The sequence below is a fragment of the Petaurus breviceps genome, unplaced genomic scaffold (assembly GCF_028583685.1).
Source record: "Petaurus breviceps papuanus isolate PSGF00001 unplaced genomic scaffold, PetGlider_PUasm1.0 558, whole genome shotgun sequence".
Lineage (NCBI taxonomy): Eukaryota > Metazoa > Chordata > Mammalia > Diprotodontia > Petauridae > Petaurus > Petaurus breviceps.
The window spans coordinates 5093920-5118088 of NW_027186376.1; the positions used below are offsets into that span (position 1 = coordinate 5093920).

Consider the following 24169-nt stretch of genomic DNA (forward strand, 5'->3'; position numbering starts at 1 on the left):
TAATGAGACAAGGCTGAGGGCAGGCAGATGTGACATCGGAAAAATGGCAGTTAGGGCATAAACAGAAAAGGACAGAAACCGTATGCAGGCTCTGGGCAATAAAGCAAGGTGAGCGGGATGTTTTGGAGATAAGATCATGTGATTCCCTAGGAATGATGGCCTCGGTAGCAGGAGACTGGACTAGACCCCTGTGGCAATGAAAAGGTGGTGACCTGGCAGAATGGCTCATCATGAACACATGGCCACGTCACCTGTGCTGGGATCGAGGGGAGAAAGGGCTGGCAGAAAGCTTCTCTGGAAAGACCGTATCAGACAGGCTGGGGGGGGGATGCCCTCCAGACACATGCCAGGCAGGTCCCCAGCACAGCAATCAGCAGCTGTCCTGAGGGGATGGCTGCGTGGTGAGGCTCAGTCATCCTGGACCTGGTGCAAAGACTGAAGACCTGACGATCTGGGACATGGGTCTCCCGCCTTTCCTGGCTCTCTCCCGTGCCCGGGATGCTCTACCATCCCCCACTTCCGGCTTCCTTCAAGTGCCAGCTGACAGCCCCCCTCCCCCAATCCTGGGTGCCTGCAGCCTGTCCCGGACGCCTCTGGCTCACACACGGCGGGCTGCTTGTCTCCACCTCCATCAGACATGGCAAAGACTTTTTACCCTCCTTTCTTGGCACAGTTCCTGGCACACGACAGTTGCTTAGTGTTTGCTGATTCGACCCACATGACCGAAAACCACACCAAGAGGTCCCAGAAGAGCGCTGGGGAGTTTCAGGGCAATAGTCCTTGCACCCGGTGATGGGGGGGCTCCCTATGAGGGCTGGCGGGGGATGGGGGAGAGAGCGCCCCACAAAAGCCCGGCGGTCCCGCGTCTCGGTCAGGCCCTTGGGCCTGCGGACGAAGGGCCGGGGGCACGTGTGCCTTGTCCAAGCTGGCGCCTCACCCACTTCGCGGGGCGCTGGCCTAGTTAAGGGGATAACGGGGGTGACCGCGCGGGAAGAACTGAGGATTAACCAGGGCCTAGCGGGGCCGCCGCCGCCGTCCGAGGGAGCTCCGCCCCTCCCCCACCTGCGTCGGGGTCCTGCGGCCGCGCTTCGGCCTCTTCGTCCGGGCCTTCGGCTCGCCTCCACAGGAAGGAGAAGGCCTTCGACACGAGCCGGAGCATGGCGGGGCCTCTCCTCCCTGCTCACCGAGCGCCTTCGCCGTCCGCGAGCGCGCCGCCGGGGAGGAAACCAGCCACGCAGCGCGTGTGCGCGCCCCGCCCACGTGACCTCGCGCGGCGCGAGGCCCACCCGCCTCGGCCAATGGGAGGGCAACTCGCGCTCGCGCCGCGCGCTTCGGCCGTTGGCTCCGCCCCCGCGCGCTCGCGCACCGTCGCACGTGACCCCCCGCGCCCTCGCGCCTTCCAGGTGCAGACTGCGACGGGCCTCCCAGCGTGCCGCGGGGCCGGAGCGGGTCAGAAATCGCCCTTCTCTCCCTCCCGTCTTCTCCACCGGGAGCCGTTGGAAGCACACCCGCGGGGCTCCTGTCCCCCGGCTTTTTTCCGTGGCCCGGCCCACAAGGCCCAAGTCCATTCAGTTTGTTTAAGTTAAGAATTAAGAGGCTCCACTTTATGCGTGAGCCTCGGGGCAGGAACTCGCCCCCCCCCATGCCGTCTTCCTCCCACGTGCTCATGACGTCACTGGCGGGGGGGGGGGCCTTCCTAAGCAAGGCCACGTGGCTCTTGAGATTCCCGGTTCTGCACTGTGTTCTGGCACCGCCGGCAGCCCTTTGGCCGCTTGGCACTGGATGGCTGGGGGAAGGCGGGGCCTTTCCGTTCCGGGACCCTCCTGGGCCGCGCGCCCCAGTGCAAGGCTCCCGTGAGCAGAGCCGCTGCCCGTTGTGTCACACGCGTGGGTGGGTCGCGTCCTCTCCCTGGTCCCGAGTGGCCGGGCCACCCACGGCACCACCGAGCCTTACTCCCTCTGCAGCTGGTGCGTTCTCTCGCTTTGACACATTGGGATTTCCCCAGTCTTGGCCCTAGTAACTATGTAGCAGTCTTGTGTAACTGATCTGTGTCCTTGGCCGGCTCTTCCCTCTTCTGGCTTGCGTGATCACGTTCGGATCACCTACGAAAGCCAGGCCAGGGACTTCCTCCGAAGAGTGTGGCCAGTGTTGGCCTGCCAACAGCTTCTTTCCTTTGGTTGAATAGTTAGAGATCTGGCTGTCTTTAAGACTCCCCGACGGGGGCAGGCCTGAGCATAGGGAAGAATTTTGCCCTTCACGGCTTGGAAAATGTTGCTGTTTTTGTTTGCTCTCCTCCTTTGAAGGAAATATTTCTTTGTAAGAGCTAACCTGACTAATGAGCGGGTGAATGGAATTGGGGTCTTGGACTTCCATAATTAGGGGAACATCTTCGCTTGGGGCTTGAGCCAATGGAAGGTGTAAGACGGCTCCTCCTTCCTCTGACCAGAATCCTGGGGAAGGGAGTGGAACCAGCCCTCTGACTTTAACCCTAAACATAATGCCTGGCCTTCAGTTCATAGCTTTACTTGGTTCCTGTATGGCGTTACTCCCAGGTCCCAAACTCCTTGGGATTGCTTCCAGGGACCCTGGCTCCTCAGGGCTTTTCTGTAGTGGCTACCCCGGCTCAAATTCCTGCATCATGGACTCCATTCCCTATACCGAGAGCTGAAAAAGACAAACGATACAAGACCAAGAACCCACCCTTGGGTCTAAGGAGAGGGGGGTCTAAAGGAAGGGAAAGGCGGCCCTTCTGCACTGGACTTACTGCCTGGTTATGGGTGAATGAGACCTTTACCCCTGAATGTCAGCCTGGTGATTTTAAAGAGAGAGCCAATCTGGCTTCTCAGACAATGGAAAGGGGCCTCTCCCACCCATGTGGTGGGCCAGTTCTGGGACCTTGTCCCAGAAGCACGTCCTTGAGGGTTCCATGTGGGTGCTGCCATCTTGAGTAATCTGGGCATATGCCAGAGCCCCATTACTGTGTGCCCAATAGTTTTTATTGTTATTGCTTTGTGGTGTAGCTTGAGATCTGCTGCTGCTAGGCCCCTTTCTGCCTGCTTTTAAAAATTATTTTCACTCCTGCCTGGGTTTTCATGATGTTACTTTCTCCCGGATCCCTTCCTACATCTGCTCCTTGTTTCTTCTCTTTGCTGTTTTAGTACCCCTATCATAGTGCTAGTGTTTCCCCTGACACTTGGTTCTGCCTCCCTCCCTCTCCTCTCCTCTCTTTACCTCGCCCTTTCCCTTCCCCTCTCCTTGAGATTCTTGCCCTTTTGCTCCTTCAGATTGCTTTTGGGGTGATTTGGTCACCTTGGGCCAGAGCCAGGCTTCCTGCTGTTGGCCAACATAATAGATATAGTCACTGAATTGGATGAAGACTACCAATTGTTGCTTTTTTCTTCGTTCTATTTGGTTGTATTTAAACCATGAGATATGTAATATGTGTTCGATTTAGTTTTTGTACTATTAAATGAGTTAACTGGGAATTTGGAAAATCATTTGGACTAGTTCATGCTTTTTTGGAGATGGGAAAAAATAGTAGAAACAGGTAACCACACTGTTGTTTCTGCTCTGTTGCTAATCCTGTAATTTAGAGGTATATGATTTCCTCTCGTCTGCATGTTCCTTCTTATAGCTGGGTCTTCTTGTAGCTGGGTCTTTGGAGACTAGTGCCGGCAGAAGAATTCGTCAGCAGTAAAGCAGTCTAGTGATTCTCTCCTTAGCGGTGCACTTGGACAGAGCCTAGTTTTGACTCAGTTACTAGTTCAGAATTTTGAAGTTTTTCTAGCCTGGCAGAATCTGCTGGGTCCTGTCTTTTCCTCCCCAAAGCCTGGTCACCTCAGGCTTGCACCGAAGGCTTTGAATAGGACAATTGAAAATACAGTTCACACGTTTTACCTGAAGACCCTGCACAAAAGCAGCACGCTTGCTACTAAAGAAAAACGAGCATTTTCCAGACACTGACTTGGACACCACTTGCTATCCTAGTCACCACAGGGGCATTTCAGTTCATTTGACCCCTCTGTAAGAGTCCCGTGGCACCCCTACCTCATCCTCCCAGTGGAAAGGGAGCACCCCCTCCTGAGCCTACATTACTCAGAGGTCTTTCACCAGAGTCTTCTCCTTTACTCATGCCATATGAAGGAAGAGGTGGCCCTTCTTGTCAAGCCAGTGTCTCTGCAAGTGCTTGATTCCATCAGTCAGCCTGCATTTATTAAATGCCAGTATTGGGCTAAGCACTGGGGCGGGGTACAAGGAAAGGCAACAATAAGGCCCCTCAGGGAGCCCCCATTTGGATGCCAACAGTTACATCCGCAGAAGATATCAAAGTGTAAATGGGAGTTAGCATTGGAAGCACTAGCAGAGGGCATAGACCAACATGAAGGGCCCCTTAGAGAAGGTGAGATTGGCGCCGAGCTTGGAAGGAAGCCAGGCAAACTAGGAGGCTGAGGTCTTCTCCAGGGGGTGGTCCCTTCCATCATGCCTGTCTTCTCACTAATTCTTCTGTCTTGCCTGTCTAGGGGCTGCTTCCATGTTGCCCAAGAACACTCCACTCTCCCCCATCCTTAAAAAATTTTCTTTCCATTTCCTTACCTACTAATCTCTTCTCTCCTCTTCGAGTAAACTTCTCACCAGACCCTCCATCCCCTGTGCCTTTTCATTGACTGCCCTTCCTATTAGGCTAACCCTAACTTCTTACCTATTCGTCTTACTTTCTGTGATTTCCTTCCAGACTCAGCTCAAATCCCATTATCTGCATCCCCCCTTCTCCCTTGCTAGTACTTTACCCTCTTAGCTTTACTTCTGTCCATAATCTCTGTATTTTAGAGTGTTTTTTTTTTGTATCTTGTCTCTCTCATTAGAATGCAGTGCAGTAGTAAGTGCTTAATAAATGCCTATTGACTAACTGGCAATAACTAAATTAACACAGAAGATGATCATTGCCCTTTTAAAGCATATGCACATTATAGAAGGTGCTTTGAATGAAGGGATGGAGGTTGGTTGCACCCTTGCATGTACATCTTACAAAGCTAACACTAACAGACACAAACACATTTGGAAATTTCTCTTAATAAAGTTACCATCCTTGTCTGTTAGAATTGTAACTGAGATTGAGGCAAAAGTACTATGTGAGATAACCAAAGTTTCATTCGTGTAATACTATACTGTATGAAAGAAATAAGGAAACCTTTTCTCACGAATGAATTAATGAGCTATAGAGATAACTGCTTTTTTTTTTTTTAATGGGGCTGCACTCTCAGTAATCTAGGGCAGTTTGGGAATTTTTGTTTCTTTGGGCTTTGAGTTTTAGTAATTGAGTACAGTCTTTATAATTCCATGCAAATGGTGGAAACATTTGAATAGTATTTTCTCTAAATTAAAGGAAATAGAAAATGGTTCTATGAGTTAGAATCAATTTGAATTAATAAAATAGTTTTCAAAAAGACATTTATTAAGTGAAGAATGGCCTAGAGAAAATTGGGAAGTTTATATGTAGAATAACTGAAATGGTTGAATTCATAGGTTAGACTTCGTGAACCTTTTTTTGGTTAAAGGAAGAAAGCAGTTGAACGTAATACAATGAGAAAGCTGATGGCTTTGCTAAAATTGGACTTGGGGACAGTGAAGGTGCTGGTGTCTTTATATGTCATGGTTTTAGCTATTTTGTGATTATAATAGCTCTTAACAGGTCATCATTATTCAGCTGCCAGGATTTTCAGGCTAAGTGCATTCCTGTACTTTTTCCCTTGCTTACTGAGCAGAAAGAAAGGGTCCAAGGGAACTGTGCTCACATGTATCAGTACTGCCTACTTGAATTTTAATTGTTTTATTTGATTGAGACTGTTCTGTTGAAGTGCTTTTCCAGCTTAAGTGTGTAAATGTTTGACCTTTTAAAGAACATCTTTTTCATCATTCTCATCACTAGTTAAAACAAAAGTTCTGGAAATTTTATAATAAGATTTTTTTGTAGGAGCAAGTTTGTCATTGTTTTAAGGGAAAAAACTAAGATTTAATAGTGTAAGTAGGAAGCATCGTTAATTTATATTTTAAAGAATTCAGTTTCAATCGGTCTTTCTCCTATCTCATTAAGAACTAAAGCATAAGAATTATATACAAGAGAGAATCTATTTAAAATATTATTTTGGGAGGTTCCAAAGCACACATAAATTAACAGTAAGTGATTTTTTTACTTTTCAGGTCGGCCACAGTTTTCGAAAAGAAATGGGAAATGGGAAATGATTGGGTGGCAGGGCGAAACTTTTCTGTGTATGAAATCTTACTAACGTTATCTTTGAGGTTCTTCTCCTCATTAAAATTCAGGAGACAGTCCTCTGTTCCCTGGCTTAACTGCAGTTTTTGCTGGGCTTTTGTTCCATTTCTGAATAGATGTTTTTGAAACCCGAAGTGGAGGAACAAACTTCTCAAAGAAAGGATAAATTGTTAAGCAGTGAGAGTATTACAAAGTGACCAGACAACTCTACTCACCAAACTGTTTAGACCTGACAGCAAACTTTGGGGTTGAAGGTAAGTAGAGAAATTTTAAACCACTTAAAAAAAATTGTCCACCCATTGTTGTATAGAAGCGCTTTTTAGAAGCTGTAAGGGACCTGAAAAAGAATGAGGGCATCAGAGATTTTATTTTATTTATTTAAAAACCTGAAAGGAGAAGGGAGTCCTTCATTCAGTGACTCTCCATATATCTTCCCCTTTTCTAAAGCTATGGTCCTTCAGCAGGCCCTAAGCACATACACTACTCCAATTGCGTTTGTTCTAGGGAGTTAGTTCCTGCTCGTCCCCTGGGGCACCTCCCATGGTGGTCAAGGTCATCTGAGTTGTCTTTGGGTCCTCTCTAACTTTGTTTTGTGATTGAGACCTGTGACTTCCTAAGGAAAAAAGGAATGTTTAAGAACTGAGCTTCCCCTTTGAGGACCGCCCCCCACCCCACATGGCACTCAGCCTCTCAAATGCCCTTATGTGATATGAATTATGTTTATTTGTGTGAGTGTCTTAGAAACCTGCTAGACTGTGTAATCGACACTTTTTGGTTTAGCCCTAAGTAAGCTCAGTGCAGTGCTCTGCTGAGACTGCCCACTTAGCAAATGTTTTGCTTTGGTATTCTTGATTACAAATGTTAGTTCCATTGATCTAAAAAAAGGATTTTCAAGTATTATGACAAGAGAAGACCCCTACAGAGAAGAATTTAGTTATGACAGGATGCCAACCCTGGAGCGGGGAAGACAGGAAGCTGTGCATTACGCTCCAGAAATAAAATCCAGTGACCTTCAACTAGCCAAAAGGTTCCATCCTTGCTTCAGTTACCGAACATGGATCTTTTCTTTGTTGATGGGGGTAAGTACTTTGAGCATATGACAAAGAAAAATGGCACATTGATGATAACTGGGAAGGCCTTTCTAAAGAAATCATTCTTTAAATGTTACATGTAATTACAGAAAAATAATTTTTGGCAATATGTAGGAAGCTCTTTCTTTATCCATTAGACTGTTCTCTAATATCAGAACTGGTAAGGCCAAGAAATCTGCCTCTGGACATTAGCTTTTAGATTTTGGTTTTGATTATTGTCTAAAATAATTTTTTTAACCTGTACTCTGTGAGCTTAAAAATTTTTCTTGGAATAACTATTTAAATATTATTGGTTTTCATTGTAATCCTGTATGTTTAATTTTACTCATTTAAAAACATTATTCTGAATAGGAGGACCATGGATTTCACCAGACAACCAAAGGCATCCATGACACAGAAAAGATTAAGAATCCAAATGAAACTGTTACATTTTAAATTTTCTTAGACTATATTTCTGCAGGCATTTAAAAATGATATGCTAAAATGGTCACAAAAATAAAAGGACTGTGGAAAAATCAGTTAAACTGATTCAGTTCTGAGTTCTTAAACAGCAAGGATCTACCATCTAAGAATTGGAGCTCATTGGGAATCCCCAATAACAATAACATGGCATCAGGGAATTACAACAAGTACCTGATCTGCATCTGTCCTGGCAAGGGCACAGGCAGCATTGTAAGGTGGCTGAGCAGGAGGACCAGCTCTGGCTTCTTGGGTCTGAGAAAATGTCCCAACTCTCACACACCAGTGGGTTCAGGGGGCCTCATCTTGTTAAAACTACAAACAGATACATATTCTTTATAGTTCACAAAGCCAAGTAAGCATACAGGAAATGAAAATAATGTCCAAATGTTGTTTTTGTCTAAGTTTGTAGCAGTTATACTTAGGAGATTATGATATGTGTGTCTGGCATTACTCTGGAGGGCACAGAACTTGAGGAGGCAGGGCTCTGCCTTTGAGGGACTTGGACTTTGGACAAGACCAAAAAAATGCCTTTGAGTTATGAAATCTATATTGACTTTTTAGTATTTGGGACTTTTTCCCCCCAGCATTACCATTAGCTGTTGTTATAGATGGTAGGAAGCAACATTTAGTTTCCTTGGAGCCCATGATAACTTTATAGCAGGTAATGCCATATACAAGTTTAAATGCATAAACTAGGACAAAATACTTCTACGTGTGGTTCTCGGGTATCGTCAGTCGTTAGCCAAGATCCAGTCCACTTGGATCCAGTCATTTCTCTCCAGTAAGAGAGGACTTTGTAGAGAAAGAGGGCTCTGTTCTATATCCCAGCCACATCAAGAACTATATAGTGAGGAGCCCCATCATCATGCCATTACTCTAGCAAAAGCAGTTTACTGTGTAGGAAAAAAAAATGTGCCTCCTTTACTTAGGGAATAACAGCTTCACTCTGCAGACTCTGTTCTCCATATACTTTAAACAGAAATTCCATACTAGTTAGAATTTCCTTAAGATACAGTAGTCCTGATTGTACTTTTTGGCTTCAGCAGTTATTAAGTTGTACAAATTTTTCACTTTTAAAGCACTTTATTCCAAAAAATTCTTTTTATCCTTTTAAACTACTTCACCCTATTCCTCAAAATTTCTTAACTCAGAACATTTCTGTCAGTTTTGTTAGATGTCTCTACATTTGCCAAAGCAGTTCACTCTTCTTAGTTCAGATCTCCACAGTGGTTCTCAGAAGCTCTAGAAACCCGGTCGTTGGATATTTGCGTCTTTTGATGGTCTTCAATATTAATCAAATGCTTTAAAAAAAATGACTCATTCCTTGTTGATCTAGTGAGCTGTTTTCTCATTGTGAGCTTTGTTGTTTATTTCGTTTTACCTAGTCTCAGCCTTAACCTTTGGCATTTCTGTTTTTCAGAGTTGCCTTCTTGTTACTGCTGGCTTTTCGCTTTATCTGGGAAATGTTTTCCCTTCTGAAATGGATTATTTACGCTGCGCAGCAGGTTCAGTAAGCAAAGTTCTTAATTGTGTAATTTTTATGCTGCCAAAACACAATCCCTTAGGCATTGGCATTACTTGACTTTAATTTCCAGACAGGTATTTTTTATTTCTTCCAAAAGTTCATTCCCTGTGCTTTTAGTTCATTTTCTTATTGGCTGAAATGATCATAGGAACATAGATTAGATCTGGAAGAAACCTCAGAGGTCCTTGAGCCCTGCTCTCTCATTTTAAAGGTGAAACCTAGAAATGGTCTCGTAACTTTCTAGACTGACCAGTTGTGCAATCTTTAAATCACGAAGAATCACATTTCATTACTGATATCTCGGGCCTGTTCCTTTTGGCTTGGAATCATTGTTAGATTCTCAAAAGAATTACTAGGGGTGAGTTAGAGAACCATGCACCACCCACTTGAGAAGGCAGGCCTTCCTTTCAAGGAGTGAGCTCATGTAACTCTTGGGCTTTAAAATTGACTCTTCAGTTCTGCTAAGTAAGGAGCAGGAGTGTAGTATTATCAGCTGCATATTACTGAGGAGGGAGCTGATGATCAGAGAAAGCCATGGTTTGTCCACAGCTGCCGAGCCTTGTCAGAGGCAAAGCTGAGACCTCAGTTCCAAGGTCAGTCCTCACCTGAGATAGCGGAGAGAAAATGTAAGAATCATCAGACAAATTGGTCAGCAAGCATTTGTTAAGCACCTGCTGTGTGCCAGATACTGTGCTAAGTGCTGGGGATACAAAGAGAGGTGAAAGACAGGAGCTCACAGTCCAGTGGGGAAGACAGCACATAAAAAGAAGCTGAAAAGCAGGAGGGGGAAGAGAAGAACACCCAGGCAGCCAGGAGACTGCTGCTGCTGCTGGCTGGGGCCCTGGGCCCTCTCCAGGGGACAGCCAGAGAGAGGTGGAGGCCCTGGGGCTGGAGCTGCTGACAAGGGAGGTAAGGGTTTGAAGACGATGAAGAAGTGGAGGAGAGCAGCTAGGTGGGAAATGCTGTGACCAAAAGGAGATCTGAGAGATCTCTTAGAACCAGAGGACAAAGGAGAAATGGAATCCATGGCTCACCTTCTGAAAGAAAGCCCAGAGTGCTGACTCCCAAGAACATTGTAGCCAAAGTACAGAGGAAATGCTGCAAGCAGCCAGAAAGAAAGACTTCTAGGGCCGAGGAGCCACAGTCAGCACTGCACATGACTTAGCAGCCAAGCTGCGTGGAGGCGTGGAGAGCCTTAACGTAGGAGTTAAGAGAAGCGTGAAAAGGTCAATGGGAATGAAATAATAAAGGGCCAAACAGGGAGTGGCTGCTTGCATTTTAGTGTGGGGAGATGACAGTTATCTTCTCTGAACCCTATCATCCGCGGTTATAGAGGGAGTCTGATTAGAGTCTAAGAGTAGTTCTGTTATGTCTTATGATTTTTTTGTGGGGGGAGGCAATTGGGGTTAAGTGATTTGCCCAGGGTCATACAGGTTAGATTTGAACTCAGGTCTTCCTGTCCAGGCCCAGCCCTCTATCCACTGCACCACCTAGCTGCCCCTATATCTTGTTTTTTTTTTTTTTTAAAGCAATCGGGGTTAAGTAACTTGCTCAAGTAAGTGCTCTTAGTCGCTGTGCTACCTGGCCGCCCCAGCCCCTATATCTTGTGATACTAAAAAGTGAAGGAAAAGAGAAAGAGGAATATACTGGGAAAGGGGGGAAGGAGAGGAGGAAAAGATTCAAGAAAATTATCTCACCTAATCAGGGTATGGAATTAGACATCTATATAACCAGGGAGGAAGTGGGAGGCTGGTGCTTGACCCTTATCTTCGCCTGAACTGATGAAAGGAAAGAAGAATAAACAGTCACAGACACACAAACGGGCACAAAAATTCGTTCTACTTAACAGGGAAGAGGAAGGGCCAGGAGAGTAGGTATAAGGGGGAGCTAGAGGAAGGGGAAGACCAAGGGAGGGATGATTCCTAGGCAAAACAACTCTCTGATCTCACCCCCACCTGAGTTGGGAAATCTGTTTGAATTCCTCTCCTGCCCAGGTCATGGTAGATCATCCCCAAGGGTTGCAGGTATTGAAGAGATTGGTTTCAGCCTCCACCCTGCCCCTTCGATTCTGTGCCCATTCTAGGGATTGGGCTGATTAAAAAAAAAGCCCCCAAAGACTGGAAATCTGCTGTATTTCTCCTAGGAAGAAAACCGCTGCCTTTCTCTGCCAATTTTGAGAAATCCTGCTGTAGACTATTTAAATGAAGTATTTACATTTCCTCACTTGTGCCCTTGTGCCTCTGTTTCAGTACAGGTGGCAAATGAGCTTGCAGGATGGTGTCTCTTCTCTCTGTCCCTTTGAACACAGTTAAGGCCTTTGAGGACATAAAGACTCATTTTCCATCTTTAAACGTGTTATCCGCAGTGTCTGTCCTATGTTAGGCATATAGATAAATATTTATTGAATTGAATCACAGTGGGTGAATTTTAAAAATGTTCCTCGTTTCTCTAACTGCATTGTAATCTCCTTGAGAGAAGGAAACACGCCTTTGTGCCATCCACAGGGAGGAATTCGGGAAATACTTGGTGAATTAACTGAAGTAAATGTAATCAATCATATACATGGCCAGATGTGCCTCAGTGTCCTCATTTTCATGAAGTTTCATATGGCTAATATTCCTCGAGGACAGGGGTGTGGAACCTGTGGCCTCAAGGCCACATGTGGTCCTCCAGGTCCTCAGGTGGGATCCTTTGACTGAATCCAGACTTTACAGAACAAATCCCCTTCATAAAAGGATTTGCTCTATAAAACTTGGACTCTGTCACAAGGCCATACCCAAGGACATAGAAGGCCACATGTGGCCTCAAGGCCCAGGCTCCCCACCCCTGCTCCAGGACATACTGAAGTATGTCTTCCCTTTGTATGTCTAAAGGCGTGCCCGAGTATAGAATGATTTTTTCTAATTTGTATGATTATCATCTCCATCCTGGGAGAGCCTAGAAGTTTAATTGGACGCTCTTGTTAGTGGACTTTCTGCTTCATCTTTTCCTTTGATTTTTCAGTGCATTCCTTCGGCAGTTGTGAGTTTTGCTATAGCACGAAACAAGGTGAATGCGGTGAGTATCTATAACCGTGACTGACTTTTAAGCTGTAACACTTGATCTGGTTTTGATTGGACTTGATAACATCCTCTCCTTGGGTGGCACCATCCAACTCCTGTGGCCCATCCACCTGGACTCAGAGTTTAGAGATGGAAGGAACATGAGAAATTATTTGGTCTGGCTTCTTCCTCTTCTTACGTATGAGGAAACTGAGGCCCAGACAGTTTCCAGAGGTCCCAGGGCTTATTCATTGCACAACTTAGACTATAACTGAGGCATTAAGATGGTTTCCTGAGGCCTTTCCTGCCTCCATCTGCCTTTCCCTCTCAGCCTCTCCCTGTCCCCCCATCACACCAGAACATTTGTAGATTAGACTGTTCCCTCCTTGAACCTCCAGGACTCTTTAAAAGAGAAATCAGTCCAGCATGGGGGTTTCAAAAAAGAAGGAAAAATATCAACAGATGGGTAAATAGATAAACAAACTGTTTATCCCAGCAAGCATTTATTAAGTGCCTTCTATTTGCAAGACAGTCAACAGAACGATAAAAACTGCATCCCCTGCCCTCCAGGAGCTTATGTTCCAACCGCTATTGTTGTGGGTGAAAATTAAAAAGGTAAACTGAGGCAATTTTCTGCACAAATTAGCATTTTTTAGCAGGGGCATGCTCCTTGTCAATAAATAGGTGAGTGGCTTTTCTCTATGCCAAAGACCCTGAGCAGACAGGTTTTTGGGGGGTACAGAACGAAGAACAGAGTAACTGATGTCACAGGATTTCGGGAAACATGATTGGTTACAGAGCTGAGATGCAGAGAACATGATTGGTTGGAAGTTTCTTAATGGGGGCTAATAACGAACAACCCCCTCCTCCTCTCTTGAGACGAGGTGCAAGATAGTGACCAGACTTTTCTGCAGCAAACCAGACATCCTTGAAGGATAGCATGGTGGTATAAAGATATTAGACCCTGACTCCTTTGTTCACACGAATTCTCCAAGGTTAGCTAGTTCCCTGAGGTAAGAACAGATCAGTGATTAGCAGGGGAGCTGGATTTTTCAACTTAACCTGTTACAGGCCAGCTGAATTTTGAGCCAGCTTTGGGGACAAAGACCCATGACTTAAGCAGCTACAAGCCAAAATCAATCATTTGTAAATTGGATCAATAAAAAAAGATACAGAATTAATAGCGATCATTTCACTCTATATATTTTATATCAGTAATTAAGGCAAACTTTGGTTATAGGATTCTAGCTCTCTTAGGATTAAAAAAAAATTAGATGCTGACCTTTGGAATTTTTGGAAAAAGAGGGTAGTATCCCACAAACAGGACTGAGGACCATTGGCTCTAGTTTGTTTTTCTCATGATCTTTCATTCTTCAGCTAATTAAAGAGAAAGCTGTTACTGTTCACTGTCTTTCAGATTCCAAACTTTCAGATTCTGTTTGTCTCGACATTTGCCATCACAACAACGTGTTTAGTTTGGTTTGGATGTAAACTTGTCCTGAATCCATCAGCAATAAATGTGAGTTGCTTTACAAATGAGGAATTACAAATGCTGTTCTGCATCTAACCATACGTGGGGTGTGCTAACACTTCGGGGGTCCCTCTGGTGCAGCATGTAGGTAGTACTGTCCTAAGGTAGCGTTTGGACGGCTTGTTCATCTTTGTCTCACTTCAGCACAGACAAGAATTTAGGAGCTCAGGTCCTCAGTAAGTATGTCTTGAATTTGGTTTTTGAAATATTTTTAAACAAACGTTAAGTGCCTACTGTGTGCCATACAGTGTACTGGGTGTCATAAAATCACAGCTATATAGTTATAAAGAGGGAGAGTCCCTGCCCTCAAAGCACTGACTGTCTGTTGGAGAAACAGCACGTCCACAAGCAGCTCTAGACAAGGTCATCTGGGGTAAGTGGAGACACTCTGAGCCGCAGACGCAGGAAAGACTTCATGTTTGATGCGGTTGATTTTTAGTAGAACGCACGGTCACACCTCTTGTTTTATATGCTTGTTTGAATGTTTTTGTTTATAGCTACTAATTTGACACTAGAAAATATTAGATGCAAGAGGCAGGCTGTCAGAGGAGTGCAAAAGAAGTCCCCCCCTAGCAAGACCAAGCCTCCTCTGACTTCAGCCAGCCCAACCCTCAACTTCTGGGAGGCGGCCTGGGGTGTTGGGGCTTCTGAGGCCACTTCCTGGTACGTGCAGGGGCTGTTTGACTTTAGAACTGTCTTTTTTTTTTAAAGCAAGTTTAAAGTAACTTAAGTTAAGTTACTTGCTCAAGGTTACATGGCCAGTTATTTCTGGGTGTGGTGCTAAGTATCTGAGCCTGGATTCAATCCCCAGGTCATCCCGACACTGGGGACGGTTCTCTTACTCGCTAAGCCACCTGGCCACCCCTAAGCAATTGGGGTTGAGTAACTTGCTCAAGGTTATATGGCCAGGTGTTTCTGGGTGGGTGCTGAGTGTCTGAGCCCGGATTCAATCCTCAGGTCATCCCGACACTGGGGCCGGTGCTCTTACTCGCTGTGATACCTGGCCTCCCCTAGAACTGTCTTAACATGGTCTGGTACTTCTTCAGTCCCACATGAATCCCGTAATTTTGGAGACTGCTATTAGAAGCCACCTGAAGTTGAGAACAGTAAGTAACTTATGAGTTCAATTTAGTTCAGTTCAACAGTGAACATTTTGTAAGCTGGGTAGCACAGTGGGTTGAGTGCTAGCCTGCCCCCAGGAAGACCTGAGTTCAAGAAATCCATCCTCAGATACTTATTAACTATGTGACATTGGGCAAATCAGTTAACCTCTGCTCAGTTTCCTCAATTGTAAACATTGTAAAATAGGAATCGTAGCTGTGCCTCCCTCACAGGGCTGCTGCTCAGGACCAAGTGAGATAATATTTATAGAGCGCTTGGCACAGTGCCCGAAATATAACAGGCACTCAGTAAATGCTTACTCATTTCTCCCTTCCCCTTAAGTGCCTACACTGTACTACATACTAGGCACAGAAAGAAAAAAACCAAGAAACCCTGTTCCCCAAGTAGCTCACAGTCTACTGGGGGCACAATATGTCCCCAGAGAAGGTAACTCTGAAGTAGTGTGGAGAGGGTGAGAGTGCTAACAACAGAGGAAATCAGACTTTGGGATGCGATGAGGAAGAGTAGCAAATAACAGCCGCCATCTGCCCTGTGAATGCAGGCGAGGCTGGGGTGGGATTGAGCCTCGGCCTCACCGGCAGAGGCTGTCACAGGATCAGAGCTTCTCTGAGTTGAAAGGGACCCCAGAGGTCATCTCGTCCACCCTGTGCTTGGGCAGGAGTCCATTCTCCAGCAGTGCCTACAAGGGATCGCCTTCCCAATCTAATGGTCAAGGAGGGTTTCCTTGCAGCTTCGCAGCTGGCACCCATTGTTTGTGCCATTTGGTGGTCAGATCCACACCGTGCTGCCTGTGCTCCAGCCGGTGACCTTAGCTCTGGGCTGGCCCCCTCCCTTCAACTTGGATTCCACCCCTGAGAGGTTTGCTGCACTTTGATCAGGTCAGAAGTAAGTCAGTTCTGCCCCAGCATCCTTTGTCACTGCCCCCCACCCCCAGCTCCCCTTTATGCCTTGTCTTTGCCCATGTCAGAGTTCAGGCTCTTTGAGATCAGGGGCTGCCATGCAGAAAGGCCATGGTCAGTGCTGCTTCTGTACTGTCTCTCAGTGACCTTCTCAGGCTAGAAGATTCTTCTCCCTGGGCAGCCCCTCCCTCTGATTGGGCACAACCTCCTGGACCCTGCATTTTTAGGAAGGCGCTTGATCCAGCCATGGCCATGTGGGCTTTTTTCGTTCCTCTCCTGAATCTCTTCCACCAAGCCTCTGCAGGCTTCCCCTCCCGGCCTTGGATGTATTGGTTCCCCATTAGAGTGGGAGCTCCCAGCAGGCAGGAGCTGGCTTCTTTCTGCTTGTACGTGTGTTCCTCACCTTTAGCATCATCAGAAGCCTTTACTCATACTTCTTTGGTCATTTTTTTTTTTTAAGCAATCGGGGTTAAGTAACTTGCTCAAGGTCACACGGCCAGGTGTTTCTGGGTGTGGTGCTAAGTATCCGAGCCCGGATTTGATCCAGGTCATCCCCACACTGGAGCTGGATTTCTTACTTGCTGAGCCACCTGGCCGCCCCTAAGCAATTGGGGTTAGGTAACTTGCTCAAGGTTACATTGCCAGGTGTTTCTGGGTGGGTGCTGAGTGTCTGAGCCCAGATTCGATCCCAGGTCATCCCGACTCTGGGGCCGCTGCTCTTACTCGCTGTGCTACCTGGCCGCCCTGCTCATTCATTCTTGACCCACGAAAGTTAGCTCATCTTCTCTTTTACATAGCAGCTTCTCATGTGTTCCATGACATTTTCCAGGTTCCCTCTCAGGCTTCTTTTCCCAGGTTTATCATCCCTGCACACAGCAGGTGCATGAGGCCTGGCCATCTCATCGTCCAAGTCACTCTGCCCTGAGTTTTCTCTTGCCCATCAATGCCCATCTTAAACTGTGACCCCATAATGAAAAACCCTTGAGATGTGGTCTAATCAGAACAGTGCCTTAGAAGGATGTCGTATGGCCACCCTCATTCTGGATGCCAGGCCTCTTTCTGTGCAGTTTAGGGTCATTGCCGTGTTATGTACTCCCAGTCCATTGAATCCCCTGGTCATCTAGTCGTGCTTCCTATGGCCTGAAGTGCCTTCTCCTAGAGGAAGTCCAGCCAGATCTGCCCAGTTACTAGAGTAACTCGCGATCCTGAAATCCCATTGTATGTGTAACCCATGAAGCTGTCACAGAGGAGAAATCTTTACGGCCAGAGATAATCACAGATGCCACAAACACACTCGCTTAACACCTAGGAGGCGCAACCATCTGTGCCACCTCCTTCTCCATGGAGGGTTAGGAGAGGAGGTTCATGCTTAGCTTGGTTCCCTTAGAGCATTTATGTCTATGTCTGTGTCTGTGTCTAGTCTGTGTCCAACCTCGCCTGGCCCCTGGGCTTCTGGGGGTCTCCATGCTTGGGGGCTGGCACCCCTGCAGGCCTACTCCTGGCTCTAAGGTGGCCGTGGCAGATACAGCAGGCTCCATGTCAGGCACTGAGGCAGGCCCCAAAGCTAGCTTACATACTTAAGTAATATATCATACACACACACACAGGTATATATTGTATTAGATTTTTTTTTAAGTTTTTTCTTTTCTTTGTCCAGTGTATTTCTTTTTCCCCGAAGTAATTAGTATTGTTTAATTAGTCTGTCCCTCCCCCAGTTTCTATTTCTAGCCCTGCTCCTGTAGCCCTTGAGCAAATTAAAAACAAGGGCAAAAGCAAAGAATGTCCTCAAAATAAATCCCTCAGTCTCCATTTTTACAAAGTCTAGCAAAGCAAATTTCCCCATTGGCCACATCCCAAACCATTTGCTGCTTTTTGCATTTTAATTCAGTGCCTCAGTCAGGAGGCGAGGGTCAGGAGGGTTTCATCTGGTGGTGAACAAAGACTTAGAGTCACATTCTCTCCAGTGTTAGTATTGTACAAATTGTTTTAGTTCTACTTCTGCTTCAGTTTGTGAAGGTCTTTCATGTTTCCTCTAAACTTGTCCATTTGTCTCTCCCTTTTTTTTTTTGGAGGGCAATTGGGGTTAAGGGACTTGCTCAAGGTCACGTAGCTAATTTTTGTGTTAAGTATCTTAGGTCGGATTTGACCTCAGGTCCTCCTGACTCGAGGGCTGGTGCTCTATTCACTGCACCACCTAGCCACCCCTAAACTTGTCCATTTCATGGTTTCTTCTGGCACAGTTACATTCATATACCATGATTTGTTTGGTCATTCCCAGGATTGTGCAAAGACCAATTCATACTGGCCCGTAAGAACCAGTGATTAAATTTTTATTGTGAGCAATTATCCCTAGAATTGGCCAGTGCTATAAATCAGATCTCCTTTTTGTCCTGGTTTATTTATTTGTTTGTTTTTAGTTTTCAACATTTATTTCTACAAGATTTTGAGTTACAGATTTTCTCCCTGACTTTCCCCTACTCCCACCCCAAAATAGCAAGCCTGGTGAATACCCCTTCCCCCAATCTGCTCTCTTCTATCCTCCCCCACTCCCCCTCTAACTTTCTAGTAGGGCAAGATGGATTTCTATACCCCACTGCCTGTATATCTTATTTCCCAGTTGCATGTAAAAAAACAATTTTTTAAACATTTGTTTTTAAAACTTTGATTTCCAGATTCTTTCCCTTCTTCCCTCCTCACCCACTCCCACTGGGAAGATAAGCAATTCAGTATAGATTGTACATGTGTAGTTACACAAAATGTTTCCATGGTAGATACATTCCCACCTCCGACTTATTCTGTTTTCTATTTTGATCCTGTCCCTTTTCAAAAGTGTGTGCTTCTAACTACCCTCCCCCCCAGTCTGCCCTCCCTTCTATCATCCCCCCTCTTCTCCCCTTCCCCCCTACTTTCCTGTAGGTTAAGATACCCAAATGAGTGTGTGTGTTACTCCCTCCTTAAGCTAAATTCCCTTTCACCTTCCTGTTCTTCCCCTCCATTGTAACAGTTTTTTCTCTTGTCTCTTTTATATGAGATGATTTACCCTGTTCTGTCTCTCCTTGTCTCCTTCTCTCATTATATTCCTCTCACAACTCTTTATTTTTTAGATATCATCCCTTCATATTCAACTTATCCTGTGCCCTCTATGTATACATATACACTTGTGCACACACTCACATGTGTATTTATATATACATTACACCCTTCTATATAAACATACATATGTATGTATACATATACACACACATATATATTCCCTTCAACTATTCTCTTACTGAGAAAAGTCTCATGGGTTACAATAAATAGTTCAACTTTGATAAGTTCCTTATGATTTCTTTTCCCTGTTTACCTTCTCATGCTTCTCTTACTACTTGTATTTGAAAGTCAAATTTTCTGTTCAGCTCTGATTTTTTCATCAAGAATGCTTGAAAGTCCTCTATTTCATTGAATGACCATATTTTCCCCTGAAGCATTATACTCAGTTTTTCTGGGTAGGTGATTTTTGGTTTTAATCCTAGCTCCTTTGACCTCCAGAATATCATATTCCAAGACCTTCGATCCCTTAATGTAGAAGGTGCTAGATCTTGTGTTATCCTGATTGTGTTTCCACAATACTCAAATTGTTTCTTCCTGGCTGCTTGTAATATTTTCTCCTTGACCTGGGAACTCAGGAATTTGGCTATAATATTCCTAGGAGTTTTCTTTTTGGGATCTTTTTCAAGAGGTGATGGGTGAATTCTTTGGATTTGTATTTTGCTCTCTGGTTCTAGAATATCAGGGCAATTTTCCTTGAAAATTTCTTGAAGGATGATTTCTAGGTTCTTTTTTTGACCATGGCTTTCAGGTAGACAGTCCAATAATTTTTAAATGATCTCTCCTGGATCTATTTTCCAGGTCAGTGGTTTTTCCAATGAGATATTTCACATTGCCTTCTATTTTTTCATTTGTTTGGATCTGTTTTATAGTATCTTGATTTCTCATAAAGTCATTAGCTTCCATTTGCTCCAGTCTAATTTTGAAGGAATTATTCTCTTCAGTGAGCTTTAGAAATTCCTTTTCCGTCTGGGTAATTTGGCTTTTTAAGGCATTCTTCTCCTCATTGGCTTTTGGGGCCTCTTTTGCCATTTGAGTTAGTCTATTTTTAAGGTGTTATTTTCTAAAGTATTTTTTTGGGTCTCCTTTAGCAGACTGTTGACTCTCTTTTCATGATTTTCTTGCATCATTCTCATTTCTCTTCCCAATTTTTCTTCCACTTCTTTTACTTGATTTTCAAAATCCTTCTTGAGCTCCTCCATGGCCTGTAACTAGTTCACATTTTTCTTGGAAATTCTCGATGCAGGAGATCTTACTTTGTCGACTTCTTCTGGTTCTGTTTTGATCCTTTTTGTCCTCAAAAAAGGATTCTATGGTCTGATTGTGCTTCCTCTGCTTGCTCATCTTGCCAGCCCATTACTTGACTTTTGAGCTCTTCGCCACAGGAGAACTCTGCTTCCAGAGTGGAGAGCTTTGTCCCAAATTTCTGGGATTTTCGCAGATGTTATCAGAGGTCTGAGGAGGGTTCCCTCTCCACAGCCCCCACAAGCTCTGGAACAGTGGCCACACACCCCAGGACCACCACCCAAGACTATGATCCAGATCTAAGCAGGTCAAAAGCAAGAGCGCTTACCCTCTGAATGGTCGCTTGGTCCCCTACAATGTGCAGGCCAGGAGCTCTGGAGGCATCTACGTGGCAGTAGCTGCAGCTGCCATACCTCCACCACTTCTTGCCTAGGGAAGGGGCCGGATCACACTCTTCTGTCACCCAGTTCCAACAGAGTTCCCCACTGACCTTTTACCTTCTTTTTGGCATTTATGGGTTGAGAAGTCTGGAAACTGCCACAGGTGCCGATGATTCACTTTTCTGAAGTCTGCTCTGGTGGGTCTGGGCCACAGGTTGGGGCCTCCTGAGGCTTGGCACAGCTCGCATGGGACTGCGCTTGGCTCACAGCTTGGTGTGACAAACCTTTCCTGTTGGCCTGCCAGGCTGCCTTCAGCAGATTTGTTTCTCTCTGTCACTTTGTGAGTTCTGTAGCTCTAAAGTTTGTTTAGAGTCATAGTTTACAGGTATTGGAGTTGGTCATGGTGGGAGCTTACAGAATTTCTTGCTTCTGCTCTGCCATCTTGGCTCCGCCCTATAAGTATAAAGACAAGATCTTGATTTACTGTTTTATTGATTGATTGATTTGTAGAATAAAAGTGATGGAGAAATTGCTAATGGTACAGGTTAAATGTAAAAGCATGTCATGCATGTCTTCTTTTTCCTGGAGAACTGGTTGTTAAACTTTTATTGGTACGTCCTTGCCCATTCTCCAACAGGAAGATACTCCCTTAGTCGTTCAATTTCTGGCTACTGTGAACAGAACTGCTACAGATAGTTTTGTACATAATCTACCTTTTTCTTCTTTCTTTGGATTCTCTGGAATGTAGTTTTTTTGGTGCGGGGTAGCTAGGTCGAAGGGTATGCCCAGTTTGGCAATGTTTGGGGCACAGTTCCAAATGACCTTCCTGGATAGCTGCTGGGCCAACTTAACCTCCACCAGCAGTGCCTCAGTGGGCCTGTTTTCTCACAGCCTCTCCACATGTGTCATTTTCCTCCTTTATCCTCTTTGTCAGTCTGATACATGTGAAGTGGATTACCTTAAAGGTTACTTTAATGTCCATTTCTTTGATTATTAGTGATTTGGAGCATCCTTATATATGGTTTATAGATAGCTTCAATTTCTCCCTTTGAAACTGCCTGTTCATAGACCGTTTACATATTGGGGAGCAGCTTTTATTATTTTTATTTATTCTCATTCTTTACGTATCTTAGAAAATGAGAACTTTATTAGAGAAATTTGTCACAAAGATTTTCTCCCACTTACCTGTTTTTCTTTTAATTTTTGTTATTAGATTTGTTTATGCAAAATCTTTTACGTTCTATGTCATCAAAATTGTCCATTTCCTCTTGAGTGAGCCTCTCTGTGGCTTATTTACTTATGAACTTTCTACCTTTCTCTAGATATGATTTATTGAGGATGTGACTTTTTGTATCCAAATCATGTATCCATTTGGAGCTGATCTTGTTATTGGGTATGAGTTGTGGGTCGAAGTTTAAATTCTGCTGGACTGTTGACCAGAAATTTTTGTCAAATAGTAGGTTCTCTTCTCCCAGTAACTGGGGGCTTTGGATTTATTAAACAAGGCAAATACTGTGTTTATTTGCTTTTGTATATTGTGGACCAAATCTTTTCTACCAAACTTTTTTTTTTTAAATCAGTGCCAAGTTGTTTTTAATGATTAGTGCTGCTTAGCAGAATCTCAGATCTGGCACTACTAGGTCCTTCTCACTTTTCTCATTATTTGTCTTGAGATTCTTGACATTTTCTTCCTCCAGGTGAATTTTGTTTTGTTTTCCTTGCTCTGTTAAAATTATTTAGGGAGTTTGATTGGTATGGCATTGAATAAATTAATTTAGGTGGTTTTGCCATTTTTATTATATTGGCTTAACGACTCATCAGCTGTTAATTAGTCTGTAGTACATAATAGGCTATAACTGAGATTAAATGAATCTCTTGCAAGTTGCTTTTCTTAAGCACATAAGAAGGGCCAGGAGCTCATTGGGCGAAGAAGCTGCAAGAGGGATTCCTTCCCTCTCCAGGGCCCCACTGCCTTGGAGAAAGAAGAGGGGAGCTGGGTGTCCCCTGGTGTCCCCACCGTGGGGTGGAAGTGACGCCCCGCTCTTCTGAGCCAGCTGCATCACAGGATGGACTCAGTCCCCCATGTGTGCATGTGTACATGGGTGTGTGTGTGAGAAGGGAGAGCACGTTGCACTATTGCTCTCCAGTGTTTGTAGTCATTTCCACATCTTTACCTCTTTCTCTTTAGTTTCTGTGAGTGTGTTGCCGTAGTCAAACCTGGATTCCTGTTCTTTGTCCATGTGTCTTATTCCCCTATTTAACTGAACTTTCCTTCTCGGGCAGAGATTGGTCCGTACGCCGTCTCTGTATCTTCAGTGCCTCAGGTGGCCTGCTCTGCTGAACCAGCTTTTTGTGTAGCTGAACTGAACATTGCTTACAGGTGCCCATCCAGCCTCAGCTTGTTATAAACTCTCTCAATAGGGGAAAATCAGCAGGAGTGGGCAGACATTAGATGCCCACAATAGGTCCTCAGCACAGTGCCTGGCACATAATGGTCACTTAATACATGTTTGTTTAAGGAAAACATATTTAGATACTCTTAAGAGAACCCAGAATTTTTAGAAGTGTGAGAGGGTTATTTTAAAGAAGTTTGATTTTTTAAAAAATGAGTAATGTTTCTTTATTATCATTTTCTTATTAGATAAATTTCAATTTGATTCTGCTAATTCTATTAGAAATCTTGATGGCAACTACAGTGATTATTTCTGCAAGATCTAATGAAGAATGTTGTAAAAGAAAGAAGGTAATTTTTTTCATGCAAATTGTATAATTCATATTATTTTCATTTTAAGGTTTCCCAAATGATTAATTAATCTCTACCTTTTGTGTAAATTTGACTTAATTTTTCATATAATCTTTACATATCATTTTATAAGTGAAACTCAGACATAATATTTTGTTTTTATTTAAGTAGAAACTTAGAAACACGTGTGGGTTTTGTACATTTTTTTTCCTCAAGCTTCCCATAGGAAATCCGCCCCAAATCCTGGAGACCTTCAGAATTGATCCTTTTAAAATGTTGGGTTACACAGAGAAAGCATTTGGGCTGTTCATACCTTGTCTGACCATTCTTGTTCATGGTGGGTCCTCCTCCTTTCTCAGTTGTACATGGTCTTAGCAATGTTATTAAAACTGTACAGTGTTTGATGAAAACACATAGTGAAAATGTAAAGTTATCCACTGAAATCCTGTCTACGGCCTGGAAGGAAGGATCCAGGACTCTTGAAGCCTGTGTTTGCAAACTGTAAATCTTGGCAGGTCATCCCAGGCTAGAAAGGATCTGCACAGAGACCAGGCTGTAACTTGCATGTCTGTCATCGGAGGAAGGACCAGTTAGACTGGGTTGCAAATAGCTCATGGGCCATCAGGTGATCAGTTGTGTAGGTCAGAAAATCATAAAGAGCCATTTACTCATAAATAGAAATGTTTTTTCCTATATGTGTGGAGGAACCACATTTGTCTTAAAAACAATACACGAGATGTAGCAAGGTAGGAGTTTATGTGAAATAGGT

The 24169-nt window shown here is 44.5% G+C and overlaps 2 protein-coding genes across 2 annotated transcripts in view; one reads left to right on the forward strand and one right to left on the reverse strand.

Moving 5' to 3' along the window:
• The window catches only part of MOV10L1 (Mov10 like RNA helicase 1), a 62728-nt gene extending 61472 nt beyond the window's left edge, over positions 1-1256 (reverse strand). Inside the window, exon 1 of the mRNA XM_069102970.1 lies at positions 1063-1256. Within this exon, the coding sequence (XP_068959071.1) occupies positions 1063-1159 (97 nt within the window). The 5' untranslated portion in view covers positions 1160-1256. The remainder of the gene's footprint in view (positions 1-1062) is intronic.
• Positions 1257-6413: 5157 nt separating this feature from the next.
• Positions 6414-24169, forward strand: part of MLC1 (modulator of VRAC current 1) — a 29431-nt gene continuing 11675 nt past the window's right edge. The window contains exons 1-6 of the mRNA XM_069102974.1: positions 6414-6525; positions 7157-7350; positions 9245-9334; positions 12353-12406; positions 13808-13909; positions 23299-23400. Coding sequence (XP_068959075.1) covers positions 7171-7350; positions 9245-9334; positions 12353-12406; positions 13808-13909; positions 23299-23400 — 528 coding nt within the window. The 5' untranslated portion in view covers positions 6414-6525; positions 7157-7170. The remainder of the gene's footprint in view (positions 6526-7156; positions 7351-9244; positions 9335-12352; positions 12407-13807; positions 13910-23298; positions 23401-24169) is intronic.